The sequence below is a fragment of the Bison bison genome, unplaced genomic scaffold (genome assembly GCF_000754665.1).
Source record: "Bison bison bison isolate TAMUID 2011002044 unplaced genomic scaffold, Bison_UMD1.0 scf7180017864193, whole genome shotgun sequence".
In the NCBI taxonomy this organism is placed as follows: Eukaryota; Metazoa; Chordata; class Mammalia; order Artiodactyla; family Bovidae; genus Bison; species Bison bison.
In genome coordinates, this window is record NW_011494765.1 from 2,400,840 (window position 1) to 2,422,532 (window position 21,693).

Sequence of the window (21,693 nt, forward strand, 5' to 3'; positions counted from 1 at the left end):
CCACCTCATGCTAAGTGTTGACTCATTGGAAAAGACTCTGATGCTGGGAGGGACTGGGGGCAAGAGGAGAAGGGGACGACAGAGGATGAGATGGCTGGATGGCATCATTGACTCGATGGACGTGAGTCTCAGTGAACTCCAGGAGTTGATGACGGACAGGGAGGCCTGGCGTGCTGCGATTCATGGGGTCGCAAAGAGTCGGACACGACTGAGCGACTGATATGATAGACTACAATTTTGTCAAACATTTAAAATTTACTGAAAAACTGAATAACTACTTTTCGATACATCTGACAGTCCATATATTCTAACGTCATTTATATTTCTATCAGTAGGCATCAGTAATTACATATTACAGAGACCAAATTTTCATTTTACCACACTAAATACTATAAGGAGTAACAATAATGAAAAGTTCAAAATTCCTAAAAAAAAAACCAAAAAACAATAAAACCAGGAACTGGTAGGGGGTTACTGTACTCTCAACAATTCTCCCAGCTTGCACAAGGCTCAGACACATCTAAATTCTGACCACACACCTCTAGAGCGGGGAATATGTATTGAAACATGGATATATGAAAGAGAACGCAGAGAAATAATAGGCTGAAATAAGCCCGCACCTGTATGCTAAACATCACTTTATTAAAGTTCCCCTTAAAAAGCTTAAAAACAAGCCATGGAAATATCAAAGAAATGTTCAAGTAATTTAACTCCTGCCAGAACCAAAGCCCAACACTCTAAAGAAAAACAACAAAATCCAGAATTCAACATTAGAAAATTTACAGTGCTCACAGTCTAACAAAAATTACTAAACATACAAAGAATTATAAATATGAGACTCCTGACTAGTTAAAAAAACAATAAAAACAAACCTATAAATGATAGAGAATATAGTATTAGAAGGTAAAAACTTTAGCTATTCCTATTCATTTAGAGAACAAAAGAAAAGATAAATATGAGGAGGAGAAAAATGGAAAATATTGTAAGAACCACAAAGAACTACAGATGAGAAAAATATAATCCCTGAAATGAAAAACTCAAAGGTTAGAGGATTAAAAGAATATCAGTTACTGCAGAAGAAAACATCAGTAAAGTTGAAGACAGCAGCAGAAACTTAGACAGAAAATAGACATTTTTTAAAAAGTGAAAAGCATCTAAATAGACCTGCTTTCACTTTAAAAAAGAAAAACTGAAGTGAAAATCAGGAACTGAAGGACTATTAGGTCATTTGACATGTATGTAATTGATGTCCCAGAAGGAAAGAGAGGAGTGAAGAAAAAACGTTTGAATAAATTATGGCTGAAAATGTTCCAAATATCTTGAATAGGTTGATATTTAGACAGCTTCAAGATGCTAAACAAACCCCGAGCAGGAAGAAAACAACAAAGAAATGCATATTCAGGTAGTACATCATAATCAAACTGTAGGAGACTAATATAAAACCTTAAAAATAGCCAGAGGAAGATACACATTATATGTTGCAATAATAGAACAATTATTCATAAAATCAATAAGGATATAAATAGCTCAAATAACATAAACCAATGTGATCTAATAGATATTTATAGAACTCCTCATATAACAGTAGCAGCATATACATTCATTTCAACTGTCCCTAGGGAGGTGACTGGGGACTTTACTGGCAGTCCATTGGTTAAGATTCTGCTTCCAATGCAGGGGCCATGGGTTTCATACCTGGTCAGGGAACTCAGATTGCACATGCCGTGCAGCGCCTCCCCCCCACCACAAAAAAAAGAGTAGGTGCTTGCATTAGAAGATAAAAAAGGTTTTAGATCACAGAAATTAAAAGAGCAAATTAAAATCAAAGTAATCAAAAAGAAAACTTATAAAGTATTAATAGAAATAAATTAAATAGAAAAGAGACAAATAGTAGTAAAAAAGAATCAATGAAAGCAAAAGCTTTTTATTTGCAAAGATCATTAAAATAAAAAATCCTTTAGCTAGACTGAAAAAGAAAAAAGAAACTTAAGAAACATTACCAATACAAGGCATGAAAGATCACTAGGGATTCTACAGAAACTAAAAGGATAATAAAATATTACCAAAAACTTTTTAGCAATAAACTAGACAAATGACTTGTAAGACGTAAGAGATTAAAATTGACTATGAAGAAAAGAGAAAACATGAATAGTCTTTGAAATTGAATTCATAATTTAAAACATTCCCCAAAAGAAAACTCCAGATCCAGATGGTTTTACTGATGAATTCTATCAATTGTTCAAGGAAGAAATAATTTCAGTCACAAACCCTTTAAGAAAGACAAGAGAATCAAACACATCCCAACCTAATTTATGAATCAGCACTACCTTGATAACAAAATCACATTAAGACATCACAGGAAAAGAAAACTAAATACCATAATTATTCATAAAAACAGACACAAAAATCAACAATGAAGTATTACCGAATTGAATCCAGCAATGCAAAAGGATAATACATGACCATAAAATATGTTTAGCTCAGATATACAATGTTGATTACTGTTAGAAAATCAATCAATGTTATTCACTATGTTAACAGAATTAATATACATCAGAGTAATGCAGAAAAAAGTATCTGACAACCGTTCATACCCATTCCTGGTAAAAAAAACAAAAAAACTCTCAGCAATAGGAATAGAAGTAGAAAGAGTGACAGATTTTCTCAGGCTCCAAAATCACTGCAGATGGTGACTGCAGCCATGAAACTAAGACACTTGTTCTTTTAAGAAAAGCTATGACAAACCTAGACAGTATATTAAAAAGCAGAGACATCACTTTGCAAACAAAGGTCCATATGGTCAAAAGTATGGTTTTTCCAGTAGTCGTGTATGGATGTGAGAGTTGAACCATAAAGAAGGCTGAGCCTCGAAGAAACGTTTTTCAATTGTGCTGGAGAAGACTCTTGAGAGTCCCTTGGACAGCAAAGAGATTAAACCTGTCGATACTATAGGAAATCAACCCTGAATATTCATTAGAAGGACTGATCCTGAAGCTGAAGGTCCAATACTTTGGCCACTTGATCCAAAGAGCTGACTCACTGGAAAAGACCCTGATGCTGGGAAAGACTGAAGGTGGGAGGAGAAGGGGACAACAGAGGATGAGATGGTTGGATGGCATCACCGACTCAATGGACATGAGTTTGAGCAAACTCTGGCAGACAGTGTAGAACAGGGAAGCCTGGCGTGCGGCAGTCCATGGGGTTGCAAAGAGTCAGACATGACTTAGCGACTAAACAACAACAGTCAGTCTGAAAAAGGATATCTACGAAAAACTAACAATTAACATTATAATTTATGGTAAATGATTAATCTTCCCTTAAAATCATGAACAATGCAAAGCTAATCATTCTCATTACTTCTATTAACCATTTTGCTGTAACACTGAAATAAATAAAGCACATGTATACATAAAATAAAACACAGATTGGAAAGGAGGAAGTAAAACTGCTTTTGTCTGAAGATGACATAATCATGAACATAGAAAAATCTTAAGGAATACATTAATACTTCAATTTAGCAAGACGCTGGAGAAGGCAATGGCACCCCACTCCAGTAATCTTGCCTGGAAAATGCCATGGACGGAGGAGCCCTGGTGGGCTGCAGTCCATGGGGTCGCTAGGAGGCGGACACGACTGAGCAACTTCACTTTGACTTTTCACTTTCATGCATTGGAGGAGGAAATGGCAACGCACGCCAGTGTTCTTGCCTGGAGAATCCCATGGACAGAGGAGCCTGGTGGGCTGCCGTCTATGGGGTTGCACAAAGTCGGACACGACTGAAGGGACTTAGCAGCAGCAGTAGCAAGATGCAGGATACAAGGTTAATTTACAAGACATCAGTATGTCTATTTCTTAGCAACAAAAATTGGAAAGTGAAATAAAATATATAATTCTACTTACAAATCATCCCAAAACTTAAAATACTTCAGAATAAATTTAATGAAACACATATAAGACCTATATGATAAGACCCACAAAATACTGCTGAGAAACTAAAGAAGACCTAAATAAATAGGGAGATATAACATATTAATTAACTGGAAGACTTAATATTATTAAAATACAACTCTCCACAGATTGATTACATAGAATAAATGCAATCTCAATCAAAATGTAAACCTAATGCTAAAATTCACATAGATATGCAAAAGATCTAGAACTATTAAAACACTTAAGGCGTTTTGGTGGTAGCAGGGACTTAGATTATAAGGATTTCAGCACTTACTGTAAAGCTGCAATTATCAAGGAAGTAGTATACTGGAGAAAAAAATGCTAGTGGTCAATGGAACAGAATTTAGAATCTAGAAATAATGCTATACATACATGGCTGAATGATTTTCAAAAAACAAAATTATCTCAATGAAAAATGGATAAGCTTTTCAACAAGGGACACTAGAAAAACTCCACATACATACTGAAAAAAAAAATTTAACCCTTACTTCACATTGTAAACAAAAGTTAACTCAGAACTAAATATAAAAGCTAAGACTATAAAACTCCTAGAAAACATAGGAGAAAAATCTTTGTGACTTGGAGCTAAGCAGAGATTTCTCAGATAAAACACACCACAAAAGGAAAAAAAAAAGATCAGTTCAAATTTCATCAGAATTTTAAAAGTTTGATCTTCAAAAGCCACTGTTAAGAAAACAAAAAGGCATACCACGGAATAGGATAAAATATAACTAATAAGCACCTGAAAAGATGTCTAATAGCTTCATTCATCAGTGAAATGTAAGTTTAAACTACACTGAGATACCACTATAAATCCACCAAACTGGTTAAAATTTAAGACTGACCAGAAAGAGAAAAACCAATATCATATACTAATACATATATATGGAATCGAGAAAGATGGTACCAATGAACCTATTTGCAGAGCAAAGGAGACACCCTGCTTATTTAACTTATATGCAGAGTACATCATGAGAAACACTGAGCTGGAGGAAGCACAAGCTGGAATCAAGATTGCTGGGAGAAATATCAATAACCTCAGATATGCAGATGACACCACCCTTATGGCAGAAAGTGAAAAAGAACTAAAGAGCCTCTTGACAACGAAAAGAATAAAATACTTAAGAATATATCTACCTAAAGAAACTAAGACCTATATATAGAAAACTATAAAACACTGGTGAAAGAAATCAAAGAGGACACTAATAGATGGAGAAATATACCATGTTCACGGGTCAGAAGAATCAATATAGTGAAAATGAGTATACTACCCAAAGCAATCTATAGATTCAATGCAATCCCTATCAAGCTACCAACGGTATTTTTCACAGAGCTAGAACAAATAATTTCACAATTTGTATGGAAATACAAAAAACCTCAAATAGCCAAAGCAATCTTGAGAAAGAAGAATGGAACTGGAGGAATCAACCTGCCTAACTTCAGGCTCTACTACAAAGCCACAGTCATCAAGACAGTATGGTACTGGCACAAAAACAGAAATATAGATCAATGGAACAAAATAGAAAGCCCAGAGATAAATCCACACACCTATGGACACCTTAATCTTTGACAAAGGAGGCAAGAGTATACAATGGAGAAAAGACAATCTCTTTTACAAGTGGTGCTGGGGAAACTGGTCAACCACTTGTAAAAGAATGAAACTAGAACACTTTCTAACACCATACACAAAAATAAACTCAAAATGGATTAAAGATCTAAACATAAGACCAGGAACTGTAAAACTCTTAGAGGAGAACATAGGCAAAACCCTCTCTGACATACATCACAGCAGGATCCTCTATGAGCCACCTCCCAGAATACTGGAAATAAAAGCAAAAATAAACAAATGGGACCTAATTAAATTTAAAAGCTTCTTCACAACAAAGGAAACTATAAGCAAGGTGAAAAGACAGCCTTCAGAATGGGAGAAAATAATAGCAAATGAAGCAATTGACAAACAACTAATCTCAAAAATATACAAGCAACTCCTGCAGCTCAATTCCACAAAAATAAACGACCCAATCAAAAAATGGGCCAAAGACCTAAATAGACATTTCTCCAAAGAAGGCATACAGATGGCTAACAAACACATGAAAAGATGTTCAACATCACTCATTATCAGAGAAATGCAAATCAAAACCACAATGAGGTACCATTTCACGCCAGTCAGAATGGCTGCAATCCAAAAGTCTATAAGCAATAAATGCTGGAGAGGGTGTGGAGAAAAGGGAACCCTCTTACACTGTTGGTGGGAATGCAAACTAGTACAGCCACTATGGAGAACAGTGTGGAGATTACTTAAAAAACTGGAAATAGAACTGCCTTATGACCCAGCAATCCCACTGCTGGGCATACACACCGAGGAAACCAGAATTAAAAGAGACACCTGTACCCCAATGTTCATCGCAGCACTGTTTATAATAGCCAGGACATGGAAGCAACCTAGATGTCCATCAGCAGACGAATGAATAAGAGAGCTATGGTACATATACACAATGGAGTATTACTCAGTCATTAAAAAGAATGCATTTGAATCAGTTCTAATGAGGTGGATGAAACTGGAGCCTATCATACAGAGTGAAGTAAGCCAGAAAAAAAAACACCAATATCATATACTAACGCATATATATGTAATTTAGAAAGATGGTAATGATAACCCTGTATGCGAGACAGCAAAAGAGACACAGATGCATAGAACAGTCTTTTGGACTCTGTGTGAGAGGGTGAGGGTGGCATGATTTGGGAGAATGGCATTGAAACATGTATAATATCATATAAGAAACGAATCGCCAGTCCAGGTTCGATGCAGGATGCAGGATGCTTGGGGCTGGTGCACTGGGATGACCCACAGGGATGGTATGGGGAGGAAGGTGGGAGGGGGTTTCAGGATGGGGAGCACATGTACACCCATGGCGGATTCATGTTGATGTATGGCAAAACCAATACAATATTGTAAGGTAATAATAATAATAATAAATAAATGATAAATGGTTAAAAAAAAATAAAGAGCCTCTTGATGAAAGTGAAAGAGGAGAGTGAAAAAGTCGGCTTAAAGCTCAACATTCAGAAAACTAAGATCATAGCATCTGGTCCCATCACTTCATGGCAGATAGATTGGGAAACAGTGGAAACAGTGTCAGACTTTATTTTTTTGGGCTCCAAAATCACTGCAGATGGTGATTGCAGCCATGAAATTAAAAGACGCTTACTCCTTGGAAGGAAAGTTATGACCAACCTAGACAGCATATTAAAAAGCAGAGACATTACTTTATCAACAAAGGTCTGTCTAGTTAAGGCTATGGTTTTTCCAGTGGTCATGTATGGATGTGAGAATTGGACTAGAAAGAAAGCTGAGTGCCAAAGAATTGGTGCATTTGAACTGTGGTGTTGGAGAAGACTCTTGAGAGTCCCTTGGACTGCAAGGAGATCGAACCAGTCCATCCTAAAGGAGATCAGTCCTGGATATTCATTGGAAGGGCTGATGTTGAAGCTGAAACTCCAATACTTTGGCCACCTGATGCGAAGAGCCGACTCATTTGAAAACACCCTGATGCTGGGAAAGATTGAGGGCAGGAGGAGAAGGGGATGACAGAGGATGAGATGGCTGGATGGCATCACCGACTCAATGGACATGAGTTTGGGTGGACTCCAGGAATTGGTGATAGACAGGGAGGCCTGGCATGCTGCGGTTCATGGGGTCGCAAAGAGTTGGACACAACTGAGCGACTGAACTGAACTGAAAGGAGACACAGACATAGAGAACAGATTTATGGACAATTCTGGGTGGGGCAGGAAGGAGAGGGTGGGGATGTATAGAGAGTAACACGGAAACATACATTACCATATGTAAAATAGATAGTCAATGGGAATTTGCTGTATGACTCAGGGTTCTCAAACCCGGCTGGGTAACAACCTAGAGGAGTGGGATTGGGAGGGATGTTCAAGTGGGAGGGGACATGAGTAAACCTATTGCTGATTCATGTTGATATTTGGTAAAAACCAACACAATACTGTAGAGCAATTATCCTTCAGTTAAAAATAAATAAATTTTTTAAAAATTTAAGACTAAAAAAAAAAATTTAAGACTGACAACATCATGTGTTGGCAAGGGTGCAAAGCAACTTTTATATGCAGTTGCTGGGAAAAGAAAACGGTACAGCTAGTTTGAGGAAAAGATCTGGCAGTTTCTTATAAAACTAAAGACATACATATCCTACGGCCAAGAAAATTCAAAACGCAAGTCTTTGGAAAAAAGATTTCTATGGGAACGTTCATGGCCACTTTATCTATAAAAGTCAAAAGTTTAAATCTGCCCAAGTATTCATCAAAAAGAGAAGGCTTAAATAAACTGTGACACATTCAGAAAACGGAACTACTCAAAAGAATGAGTTACTTCTGCATGAAACAACACAGATAAATCTTAAGAATACACTTCATCAAAGAAGGTTTACACAGTTTAATTCAAGTACATTGTGTAAATAGCTGACACTAATCTGAAATGAAAATAATAAAAACAGCACTGCCTCTGGGATAACGGGTAGCAGGCTAACTAGAAAGGGATATGGAGAAAGTTTTCTGGAATGATGCTGTCGTAAAACTTGACTGAAGTTTGAGTTACAAAGGTGTATGTATTTAAAAAATTTATTTATTTTTATTGAAATCCCAAGATATATATATTTGTTAAAACTCACCTAATGGTACACATTAGTTCTGTGTATTTCATTATATGTAAAGTTTACATTAAAAAAAGAAGTAAAAAAATAAATACATAACTATAAAATCCAGTTATTTATTTGCATGATGAAGTGTTGAGGGGTAAAGTCCACAGTTTACTTCAAAATGCATCAAAAACTGAGATGAACTGATGACTGAAAAAAGAGATTGATAAATGTTACAAGTTAATAGTTACACGACTACACAGAAACCAAACTACTTAGAGCAAAACAGACCAAAATCTTGAACACACTCTTCATAAAGAACACATATGAAAAGTTGTTCGACTTCAACAGTCATCCCAGAAATGACACCTGGAACCACAAGGACCTACTACTTAACAGCCACCAGATTCACATGAAACATAAGGAATAACAGCAACAGGTGTTGGCAAGGATTGTTGTTATCTAGTCGCTCAGTCGTGTCTGATTCTTTGCAACCCCATGGACTGCAGAATACCAGGCTTCCCTGTCCTTCACCATCTCCTGGAGCTTGCTCAAACTCATGTCCATTGAGTTGGTGATGCCATTTAACAATCTCTTCCTCTGTCATCCCCTTCTCCTTTTGCCTTCAATCTTTCCCAGCATCAAGGTCTTTTCCAATGAGTTGGCTCTTTGTATCAGGTGGCCAGATTTGGAGCTTAAGCTTCAGCATTAGTCTTTTGAATGAATATTCAGGGTTGATTTCCTTTAGGATTGACTGGTAGGATCTCCCTGCAGTTCAAGGGACTCTCAAAGTCTTCTCCAACACCACAGTTCGAAAGCATTGATTCTTCAGTGTTCAGCCTTCTGTATGGCTCAATTCTCACATCCATACATGACTACTGGAAACGGCAACTCTTACACATGGCTAGTGCAACTGTGGACTGGTGCAGCCAGGCCTTTAACTAGTAAGGCTGAATACACCTGCAGTGTCTGACCCTGTAATCCACTACTAGGTACGTTCCCCAGAGAAAATCTGTATGTGTGCCAGGTAACCGACGGAAGATTTCACAGTGGTGTCATTTTTAACAATAGCAAACCAGACACAACCCAAAGGGCCATTATCAGAAGATAATGAGTGACATGTGACAAAACTATAATGACAATTACAAAATTCAGGGTTTTAGCTTCATTTGAGAGGGAGATAAGATCAGGAAGGCCCCTTGAGGGGCCTCAAAAGTAATGAAAACTTTCCGCTTCTTAAACTGAATGGTAGATACTCAGATGTGCCTGATACTGTTCATCTTCATACCTTACATATTAATGTATGAATATTATTTTGGATCTATTCAAAGTTTACTTAATACAGGTAAAACATGATTCTTAAATACCTAAAATGGCAAGATTGATCTTTAATGATATTGTTTGCCTACCCGAAAAATCTTGTGCATCCTCATGGTGGCTGAACAAAAGATAAATCTCGTGAGAAGCAAGCGAAGAAATTCATCTCCAAAAAACTGGAGAAATGCCTGATCTGAAAAAAGGAGAAAAGTGATAGTAAAAGGATACTTAAGTGGAAAATACACTTCAAAAGGGAAGAAATGTTCAGGAAAACCTTCTCAACTTTCCTACCTTCAACAAATACCATTACATCAAACAATTTAAACAATTTTAAACCAGGATAGTACATTTTGTTAAGTGTGCAGTTATAGTAGTAGGGTACCTATTGAACGTGAATGGGTCAGTAGCTGGGCAATGTCACGGTTGATTTTTCGAAGATATTCTTGACACTTTTCCCATAGGCCTCTACGCATGCTTGACAGTCCAGAGACAAATAGGAAGGCCATTAGAGGATTGTTCAAAAACAGAGTGAACAGGCTACCTCGTTGAGATTGATCTGTAATAACAAACATGTTAAATATATAGAAAACAGTTTCACAAAAGAGAGGCATTTGAGGAACATTTTAATATATATGTATAAAATTAATGTTAATTATAATAATGTTAACATTATAATGTTATATATAACATTCATAATATATATATGTATATCATTAAATTATAATTCAGCCAGGTAGATTTGGCTTAGAACTACAAAAGCAAAGCCCAAGTATGTTGCTTTCTGCTAAACAAATTTAAGATAGAACCTCATCAACTTAAAAGAGAAATAGAAAACAAACATATTCCTTTGCTTTTTCCCCTCCAGCTAACAACTTCCATGCAAATATGGCAAGTGCTGGATCATGGGCAGTTCCTGATGGAACCTCCTGAGGAGCACTAGAGCTGCCAGTCACCTTCATTCTCCTTTGTTAGTTGCTCTTTCTTTACCTATCCCATAAACATCAGTATTTTCTCTCTACACGTTGCTGATGTCCCCTATGCACATGATTTTGGTTATCACTTATGTGCCTACTAATTCAGAGTGCTCTAGCTGCAGCCTAACTGAGCTCCTTAGGTCCAGAATGGCACTATTCCACAGCAGCCACCAGGCACTTCAAAGAGTGTCCAAACTGACACTCACTGTGAAGTGTAAAATATACATGGGATTTCAGAGCCTCAGTACAAAAAGATGTATCACTAACCTTAATTTCACCTGTTTGTCTCTAAAGACTTTAAAAAAAGGTATTTCTAGTAGCTACTAGAAAACTTAAAATCATACATGTGATTCCTATATTTCTACTGGACACAGTAGCTCCCGACTATGACATTTAAACTAACTCTCAAAGGTAACCTCAAACTCAACACATTAAACTTGACACTCAGAAGCAGATTCTTTCCCCCAATTTGTTCTCTTATAAATCTTATCCAGGATTATCATTGCTACCAGCACCTAAGCCAGAAACCTGGAAGTCCATGTTTCCCTCCTCTCCTTGATTCCGTCATCCTGTCTATCACCAAGTCCTCTTGGTTCTCTGGAACGATTATCTTCTGAAGCCAGCTAACAAGCCATTGAAGCCAGCTAACAAGCCTTGAAGGCCACCTTTTGGTCACTTGCTCCTGCTGCTGCTGCTAAGTCACTTCAGTCATGTCCGACTCTGTGAGACCCCATAGACAGTAGCCCACCAGGCTCCACTGTCCCAGGGATTCTCCAGGCAAGAACACTGGAGTGGGTTGCCATTTCCTTCTCCTATGCATGAGAGTGAAAAGTGAAAGTGAAGTTACTCAGTCATGTCTGACTCTTAAAGACCCCATGGACTGCAGCCTACCAGGCTCCTCCGTCCATGGGATTTTCCAGGCAAGAGTACTGGAGTGGGGTGCCATTGCCTTCTCCGATTTCTTTGCTAAAACACTCTTATTCAACCATATTTCACTCCTATCTACCTAATTTTACGCATCCTTCAACTTCACTTGGGACATCATTTCATCTACTTTCATAGCACACCAGATAGGATTCTAGACTAAGACACGTTAAGGACATATATTTAAATTAAGCATATTACAATAATGACACTAGTTAACACATATTGAATACTTACTGTGTACTCAGAATTCTTTAAGGAGGTAGGTACTATTATTATCTCCATTTATTAGCAAAGAAACTGAGGCACAGAATGCCTGAGGAACTTCCCAAGGTCACACAGCTCGTAGGGGGCAGAGTTGGGATTCAAATATGATCAATTTGCCTTTAGAGTCTGTGTTTTTACCCTCTTCACAATAAAACCTTTCTGATTAAATAATCGGTATTAACCCATTTGTTCATGCAATTTAAAATAAAGCTGTTTCATGATAGGAAAAAAGTGATAGCAAAAAGTACTCGCCATTGGAAGGGGTTACATTTCTTCAGAAATGGTAAGAAACAGGTTAACCAAGTCCTCAAAGCGGGAGAGTTTTACCGTTGTTTGAAGGTAAGTTCTATCCCTTAGTGATTTGTCTTCTAGATACATGAACTTAGTATGTCTACATGTTTTTCCCTGTTAAATAGCAGAACTTACCTTAAAACAACGGTGAAAAGTCTCCAGCTTCTCTCGGGCATTCAAATGCTGACCATCACCTCCTGTGTCAAACTATATCAGCAGACAGGACTTCTGGCTGGGAAGTAGCAGTAAAATGCCATCCCCCACAGAGAGACACCAGCACTGTTCACGGTTAGGAAGATAGTGAAACAGTGACAAGTACTGCTAAAACAGGAGTAAGGTTTGTTTAGTATTTTACCTAGCTTAGTGACTAGGCGTTAGAATCAGATTTTATGTGTTGCTTACTGAGGACAAATTATTTAAGACAAAAAAATTTTCATTTCTCAGCCACTTGAGAAATGGCAAAACACTGACCTATCTCTCTGGCACATTGAGAAGAGGTTTTTTTAATGTTAAAAATACAGTGATGTAAAAATGTGAATAAAAGAAACCCTTTAAGTTGTGCCAGCTAGGTTATCCTAATCCTTGGGCATGGATTAAGAAGTGTCCTAGACCAGATTTCTCATGGTCTTAAAAGATACTTAAAATATACAGCCAGACATAGAAGAAATAGTACTATGTGGATGAAGACAAGCACACCCTCAAAAAAAATTTTTTTTTTCTGGCTTTAATTAACAATATCTTTTTTTTTTAAATTTAATTTAATTTTTTAACTTTACAATATTATATTGGTTTTGCCATATATCAACATGAAGTTCCCCAATAGCAAGGGAACCAAAACCACTCTCTTCTCAAGGATGTTTTATCATTTCTTTTAGACCTATCTCAAGGCCTAACTGTAGCCCATTCAGGAAGTCTGACTGTTGGCAAGACTTCTGGGTTTATTTCAGACTGATACTTGCCACATTCAACACTATAAACCTACAACTGACCACTATAGATGGGGGAGACGAAGATCAGATCAGCATTATTCAAGATGAAGATATAAGTTGATTTGCGACCTATGGATATAACAGGGAATGAAAGAACATACCTTGTAAAGCTTTTGGGTAGGCTGTAGGAGAAAGCAAGCAGACTAGTGGCTGTCCAAATAAGTTTGTGAAATTCTGTAATATACAAGAGTTTAAAACTTTCATTAAAGATTTGACCAATGACAGTTACTCAGTAATTTTCCAAAGCATATCACTAGTGTATAGATCAGGTTCTTTTACTCTTAAGTAGATGCAGAAACATCAGTAACGGCTGAAGAGGCTGTCGTTCAAGTATAACTAACATGCGTAATAGGCTTTCTTAAAATGGTGACATTTATTAAATGAACTATTGATTTTTAAAGTAAAGGCACACACATGGTTGCAGTGTTACAGGGAGAGGTCACCTGGCTGTTTAAGAGGCCACTCCATTGAGCAGCACACCTAGGATTTACAAGGGTAGATTTGCCAAGATCTAGGATCTGGCTCCCAGCCTCACAGGCTATAAAACCTGACTTACAGGTATGGGAAGGCTGGATTCATCTCTTGCTGTGAATCATGATAATAGATTGTACAGAATAATGCATAAAACCAGAAGGTCAATGTGTTAATTTACGGTGAGAATTAAACTGACACTCACTACTGCTGCATGATTAATACTGTCCTTTCCATAACGGCAGAGCTACATGAGAAGTAGAATCATAAACTGTATGGTAAAACAACAAGAGAGAGAAAACTCCTAGGAGTAAACTTAAGTGAAAAAACACCAAAACAACTAAAAAATACTTTTGAATGATAAACATGAAGACTTGAACAAACAGAAAGACATACTATGTTCTTAGAGGGAAACCCATTCTAAAGATGTCATTATACTAATTTATTAAAATTTAAATCAACCTTAACAGAAATGGCCACAGATTTTTTTTCCCCATGCAATTCAAAGAAATTATAAAGTGCATTTGGATAAGACACATTAGCCAGGAAAATTCTGAAAAAGAAGAGCAGGGGGACTTGCTTTCCGGTCCAGTGGTTAAGAATTCCTGAATAATGTGCTTCCATTGCTGGAGACACAAGATCAATCCCTGGCTGAGGAACTAAGATCCCACATGCAATGTGATGTGGTCAAAAAATAAATAAAAATAAAGCTAAATAGAGTAAAGAGGGGAAACTAGACTTATCAGTTATTAAAACATACTTTAAAGCCTCAGTAATTAAAAATATGTGCCTTGGCATAAAAGGAGGCAGAAAAACCAATGGAAGAAAATGAAGAGTTCAGAATTAGACCCCGAAATAGATGAGGCTTAAGGATATATGATATGGATGATGGTTGGGACTGGCAGGAAAAACTGACATCTATCTAGAAAACTCCATACTTCATACCAAAATCTAGGATGAATTTCTAATATAATCAATTTAAATGTAAAAAATTAAATAGCAACAGTGCTGAAAGAAAATATAAGAAAATAAGGGTAACTTCTCTAATGTAGATCTTCCTGACGGTTGTAATTAAGATTGACAAACCCATTACAAAAACCAAAGGCTTGTGAATTGTAAAATACAGCATAAACTAAAGCAAAAGCAAGAAGCTGAACTGGGGAAAACATATGCAACTCACTTTACAAAGGATTAATCTCCTTAATATAGAAAGAGCTTTTCCAAATCCATAAGAAAAAGACCACTGTTTCAATAGAAAAATGGGTAAAAGGTAACAGGGAATACAGTACTGACTGATTTTCATATATGCAATCTCCTTGCATTTTTCAGATAAACTCTTCTGGCAGATTATTCTATTAGTAGGTGTATTTGCTGCTGTTCAGTTGCTCAAGGTCATATAAATGTCTTCTGGCCTGTTATAGAATGAATTGGGTATTTCTGACATTTTACACTGCTCTAGAATTGTATAGATTATAAAAGTTTAAAAGAGCTTATTGGTGAACTCAACTTTACAACTTTAAAATACTACATAGTACCTTTTCAAAGATCTCTTTTCTTCAAAAGATACTCATTGAACCTACAAACTAGATACTGTTGTAGGTGCTAGGGGTACTGCAGTAAGAAAAAACAAACCAAAACAAACAAAAAAACAGATTAAAAAAAAAATCCCGTCTTTCTGGAGCTGACATTTAGATGGGGGTGGAGGTGGCAGGTAGCAACCTGCAATGAACAAAATAAAGTTATATAATATTACAGAGGTTGACAAGTGCTACATATGCAAAGACAGCAGAGTACAGCTGGCAGTAAAGCAAAGATTCATAATCAGACTGCATTTCAATTCCAAATCAGCCATCTTGTGCCTTGGTTTTATCTGTAAAACAGGGTTAACAGAAATAACACATTGGGTTGCAAGGATTAAATGTATTCGATGTCCTTTTCATCACAGGGGACTGGAATGCCAAAAGTAGGAAGTCAAGAGATACCTGGAGTAACAGGCAAGCTTGGCCTTGGAATACAAAATGAAGCAAGGCAAAGGCTAACAGTTTTGCCAAGAGAACGCACTGGTCATAACAAACATCCTCTTCCAACAACACAAGAGACAACTCTACATATGGACATCACCAGATAGTCAACACTGAAGTCAGATTGATTATATTCTTTGCAGCCAAAGATTGAGAGGCTCTATACAGTCAGCAAAAACAAGACTGGGAGCTGACTGTAGCTCATATCATTAATTCCTTATTGTGAAGTCAAGTGGGCCTTAGTAAGCATCATTATGAACAAAGCTAGTGGAGATGACAGAATTCCCACTGAACTATTTCAAATACTAAAAGATGACGTTGTTAAAGTGTTGCACTCAATATGCCAGCAAGTATGGAAAACTTAGTAGTGGCCACAAGACTGAAAAAGGTCAGTTTTCATTCCAATCCCAAAGAAGGGCCATGCCAAAGAATGTTCACACTACCACACAATAGATTCATTTCACAGGCTAGCAAGGTCATGCTCAAATTTCTCCAAGTGAGACGTCAACAGTTCATGAACCAAGAACTTTCAGATTTAGAAAAGGCAGAGGAGCCAGAAATCAAATTGCCAACATCCACTGGATGACAGAAAAAGCAAGGGAATTCCAGAAAAACATATACTTCTGTTTCATTGACTACACTAAAGCCTTTAACTGTGTTGACAAACTGGTGAAAATTCTAAAGAGTCAGGAATACAAGATCACCTTATTTATCTCCTGAGAAGCAAAAGTTAAAACTGGACATGGAACAACTGACTCGTTCAAAATTGGGAAAGGAGTACATCAAGGCTGTATATTGTCATCCTGCTTATTTAACTTACATGCAGAGTACATCATGCGAAATGCCAGGCTGGGTGAAGCTCAAGCTGGAATCAAGATTGCTAGGAGAAATATCAATAACCTCAGATATGCAGAAAGCAAAGAGGGAACTAAAGAGTCTCTTGATGAAGGTGAAAGAGAAGAGTGAAAAGGCTGGTTTAAAAATCAACCTTCAAAAAACAAAGATCATGGCATCCGGTCCCATCACTTCATGGCAAATAGATGGGGAAACAGTGGCAGACTTTATTTTCTTGGGCTCCAAATTCACTGCAGATGGTGACTGCAGCCATGAAATTAAAAGACCCTTGCTCCTTGGAAGAAAAGCTATGACGAACTAGACAATATATTAAAAAGCAGAGACATCATTTTGCTGACAAAGGTCTATATAGTCAAAACTATGGTTTTTCCAGTAGTCATGTACAGATGTGAGAGTTGGACCATATAGAAGGATGAGCACCAAAGAATTAATGCTTTCGAACTGTGGTGTTGGAGAAGACTCTTAAGTGTCCCTTGGACTGCAAGGAGATCAAATCAGTCAATCCTAAAGGAAATCAACCCTGAATATTCACTGGAAGGACTGATGCTGAAGCTGAAGCTCGATACTTTGGCCACCTGATGCAAAGAACTGACTCATTAGAAAAGACCCTGATGCTGGGAAAAATTGAAGGCAGGAGGAGAAGGGGACAAGAAAGGACGAAATGGTTGGATGGCATCATTGACTCAATGGACATCAGTTTGAGCAACTCCAGAAGATGGTGAAGGACAGGGAAGCCTGGCGTGCTGTAGTTCATGGGGTTACAAAGAGCTGGACACAACTGAGCAACTGAACAACAACAAAATTACAGAAAGCTCTATTAAGAGGCTTCAGTTGATTAAACACCTGGAAAACAAAAAGTGTTCTTTGGAAGAGGATTCACGGTTGAAGGAACAGAACACAAAGATTCTAAGCAGAAGACTGCCAGGTATGTCTGAGGAAGAGCAAGGTCTGTGTGGCTAAAGAGAACTGTGATAAGGAGACCACAAGAGAAGATAGAGATGCATTTGGGGGGTGGGGGAGAAGCATGAGAGCAGAAAGCATGAAGCCTATACCCTTAGTGAGATGAGGAGCCTTCAGAGCAGATAAGTGACATAATCTGATTTACAGGCACACCCTGTAGGGGAGCAAGGGCAGGAGGAGGAAGCCTAGTTATGAGGCTACTGCATTAATTCAGGGGAGAGACGATGGTGGCAGTGAAGGTAGTAAGATTCTGGGCATATTAGTTATAACCAAGAAAATATTCTGAAATGGATGTAGGTGTGAGGGAAGGAAAAGTTCATAATGAAACTAAAGATTTGAGCTAGGGCAACTATAAAAGGACAATAGTCATTAACTGATATGGGGAAGTTGGACACAGAAGAGATCTAGAAACTGTCCTGGGCATGTTAGCTTTGCAATCTCTATTAGAGTCACCAATGAGAGATGTGGAGTACGTAGATTATATTCAAGTCTGGGGTTAACTGAGAAAGATTTGGGCTGGTGATATAAATGTGGAAATTGTCAGCACAGAGATAGTAATTAAAGTCATGAAACTATTAAGGGCATCTAGGGAGTCAGCTGTAGCTAGAACAGAAGAAGAACAAGGATGGAGCCCAGGAATACTCCAGTGATAGGTCAGGGAGATGAGGAAAAACCAGTAGAGGAGACTAAGAAAATAAGCTTGACACCAGGCCTTTAGGATTGATGCTGAAACTGAAGCTCCAATGCTTGGGCCACCTGATGCGAAGAGCCAACTCTTTGGGAAAGATCCTGATGCTGGGAAAGACTGAAGGCAAGAGATGGGGACAGCAGAGGATGAAATGGTTAGGTAACATCACTGACTCAATGGACATGAGTTTGAGCAAATTCCAGGAGACGGTGAACAACAGGGACGCCTGGTGCGCTGCAGTCCATAGGGTAGCAAAGAGTCAGACACAACTTAGCAACTAAAGAACAACAAGGCCTCCCCTGCCCTGAGGCAATTGAGCCACTTGAATTTAGACTTTAAAGGCCTTACAGAGAAGGGGACAGAAGTCAGAGCTCAAGGTCTGTCTAAAATGAGAGTCTAATAGAAAACCAGCCCTGCTAAACCGGAATCCCAAAGGGCTATACTTTTACTGTAGGTATGTATGTGAAAGTCGCTCAGTCGTGCCTGACTCTTTTTGACCCCATGGACTATACAGTCCATGGAATTCACTGTTAGGGTGAACAAAAACCAAATTTCACACTTTCCCTACCCGCCATGACCAAACCTCAACAGATCACAAAGAAAATTTTCCTGGTGCTGAGCAGAATAGAGAAAAAGCAAGCAAAGGAATCAAACAGCCCTAAGGGTTTTAACTATAAGCCAGCCCTCTTGCATGTTTGCAGCCCAAATTTATACCACCTAGGTAATTCCAAACACATAGTCCCCAAGCTGTGCCTCTGTAGCAGAAGCACATGCAGATCCTCTCTAGATGAAAATATCATCATTCTAGGGTTCAGTGAATTTATCGCAGAGAATTTTAAGGATACAACTATAATCGAATCAAAGATAATCAAGCATACCGGGATACAGAAACAGCAACGGGCATCTTTGGGCAGCAAAAGCACATTTCAGGTGTAAGAATTACCAGATGGATAATAAATAATATGATAAATAGGCCTATTAAGTTTAAAGAAATAAAGAAGAAACTTGAAAACAGAAAATAGGGAACTATAAAAAGGGCAATAAATCACTTGAAAAAAGAACCAAACAAAACTTTCTGAAATGAAAAATACCACAACTAACAAAGAACTCAATAAATGAGTTTAATATCCAAGTTAGTCACAGCTGAAAAAAAAGGAATTTGTGAACTGAAAGCTAAATTGAAAGAAATCATCCAAGTTTCAGCCAGAGAAATGAAAAGATGGAAAATATAGAAGAGAGGTCAAGAGACGTGGATGACACAGTGAGAATGATGTATGTAAAATCAGAGGTCCAGAAAGAGATGAGAGAGAAGCCAGAGTATGGCCAAGGTCTGAAGAGATAATGGCTGAGAATTTTCCAGCAGTAATGAAAAACTCTAACCTACAAATTTAAGAAGTCCAGCAACTCCAAATAGGTTAAATATAAAAGAAACAAAACCCAGGTAACCACACAACACAAATGAGGAGATGGTCTTTCAAAGTAGCAAGGAGGAAATGGAGTGAGTGAGGCTGACTGTCAGAAGAACCCTTACGTAATTTTGTGTGTACGCCTTCATAGACCACAGCAACGTACAGCCATCAGCCAAACACTTTAGGACAAAAACTGCTGAGATAAATATGACTGTTTTGACAAATGTGTAAGTCATGTTCACTGGCAGGCATCCAGCTCTGTCATAAATAATTAAATACTCAAAGGATTTTCTTCTTCCAAAGGGAGGGAAAAAAAAGCAGAACTGAAAGAAATGTTGGACAAAATGATAGTTGTTTTTTTTAACCCCACTAGTACTACATCACTATAGATGAGGCCTAGACCCTGATGGAAATTTGAGAGTCAACATGTGGGACACACTTGTTCTGTTAAGAGATCTTAGCATTTCAATCCATCTCCTCTGAAACGAGACTCAGACTAGCATGAAAAGCACCTCTCTTTCCAAATGTAGAAACAGCCTGAGCACTGAAATGAGAAAGACTGCTGGAATCAATCAGGAGAGATATTTAAGCTCCATGGGCAGTTTCCTCAACTATAAAATAAGGATAATGGTGCCTATCTTCAAATAATCATTCAACATACATTTATTAAGAATTTTTAAAGTATGAGGCACTGGGTATATAAAGATACATGTATGCTGCTGCTGCTGCTGCTGCTAAGTCGCTTCAGTCATGTCCGACTCTGTGCAACCCCATAGACGGCAGCCCACCAGGCTGCCCCGTCCCTGGGATTCTCCAGGCAAGAACACTGGAGTGGGTTGCCATTTCCTTCTCCAATGCATGAAAGTGAAAAGTGAAAGTGAAGTTGCTCAGTTGTGTCTGACTCTTAGCGACCCCATGGACTGCAGCCAACCAGGCTCCTCGGTCCATGGGATTTTCCAGGCAAGAGTACTGGAGTGGGGTGCCATTGCCTTCTCTGAGATACATATATAAGCAGATATTAATATAAACTCACATAGACTTCAAGGAGAACAGAGCATAATGCTAATAGATCTTTACATTCTGGGCAGAACAGTTGAGTCTGCTCCAGTGAGTATGACCAGACCAGGAAGAAAGACCTCAAGATATTGACACCCGAAATGATTCAATGAAAAGGCCCAGCTAGACCAGCGGTCTCCAACCTTTTTGGCACCAGGGACTGATTTCGTGGAAGACCAGGGGTGCAGAGATACTTTCGGGATAATTCAAGAGCATTACATTTATTGTGAAATTTATTTCTAATTTTAATGCTGCTGATGATCTGACAGGAGGTACTGGTCCATGGCTCCTGAGCTAGATTGTCACACTGAGCAGCTCACTGTGACGACCCTGCCTTACAACCTCAGAGATTCCAACCATTTTGCTAGCTTCCATTCTTAAATCTGATTGGAAAAGCAAAAATTATGAGTCTCTAAAATGAAATATGAAGGAAAAGCACTAGAAGCAAATCATAATGGAGGAGAGAGATACCATGCAGAGAGAACTTTAAAAATGATCCTTATCCATCAGCAGATGAATGGATAAGAAAGCTGTGGTACATATACACAATGGAGTATTACTCAGCCATCAAAAAGAATACATTTGAATCAGTTCTAATGAGGTGGATGAAACTGGAGCCTATTATACAGAGTGAAGTAAGCCAGAAGGAAAAACATAAATACAGTATACTAACGCATATATATGGAATTTAGAAAGATGGTAACGATAACCCTGTGTACGAGACAGCAAAAGAGACACTGATGTATAGGACAGTCTTATGGACTCTGTTGCAGAGGGAGAGGGTGGGAAGATTTGGGAGAATGGCATTGAAACATGTATAATATCATGTATGAAACGAGTGCCAGTCCAGGTTCAGTGCACG

The 21,693-nt window shown here is 38.0% G+C and overlaps 1 protein-coding gene across 5 annotated transcripts in view; it reads right to left on the bottom strand.

The window, feature by feature from the left end:
* The window catches only part of SCAI (suppressor of cancer cell invasion), a 119,874-nt gene that overhangs the window by 5,770 nt on the left and 92,411 nt on the right, over positions 1 to 21,693 (bottom strand). For 2 of the 5 annotated variants that reach the window (XM_010844053.1, XM_010844054.1), the window contains 3 exons: positions 13,473 to 13,545; positions 10,309 to 10,482; positions 10,019 to 10,119 (listed from right to left, as the gene is read on the bottom strand). In XM_010844053.1, the coding sequence (XP_010842355.1) occupies positions 10,019 to 10,119; positions 10,309 to 10,482; positions 13,473 to 13,545 (348 nt within the window). Of the gene's footprint in view, positions 1 to 10,018; positions 10,120 to 10,308; positions 10,483 to 12,517; positions 12,662 to 13,472; positions 13,546 to 21,693 lie in introns of those variants that run through there. The other 3 variants (XM_010844055.1, XR_825621.1, XR_825620.1) reach the window with 3 other exon arrangements.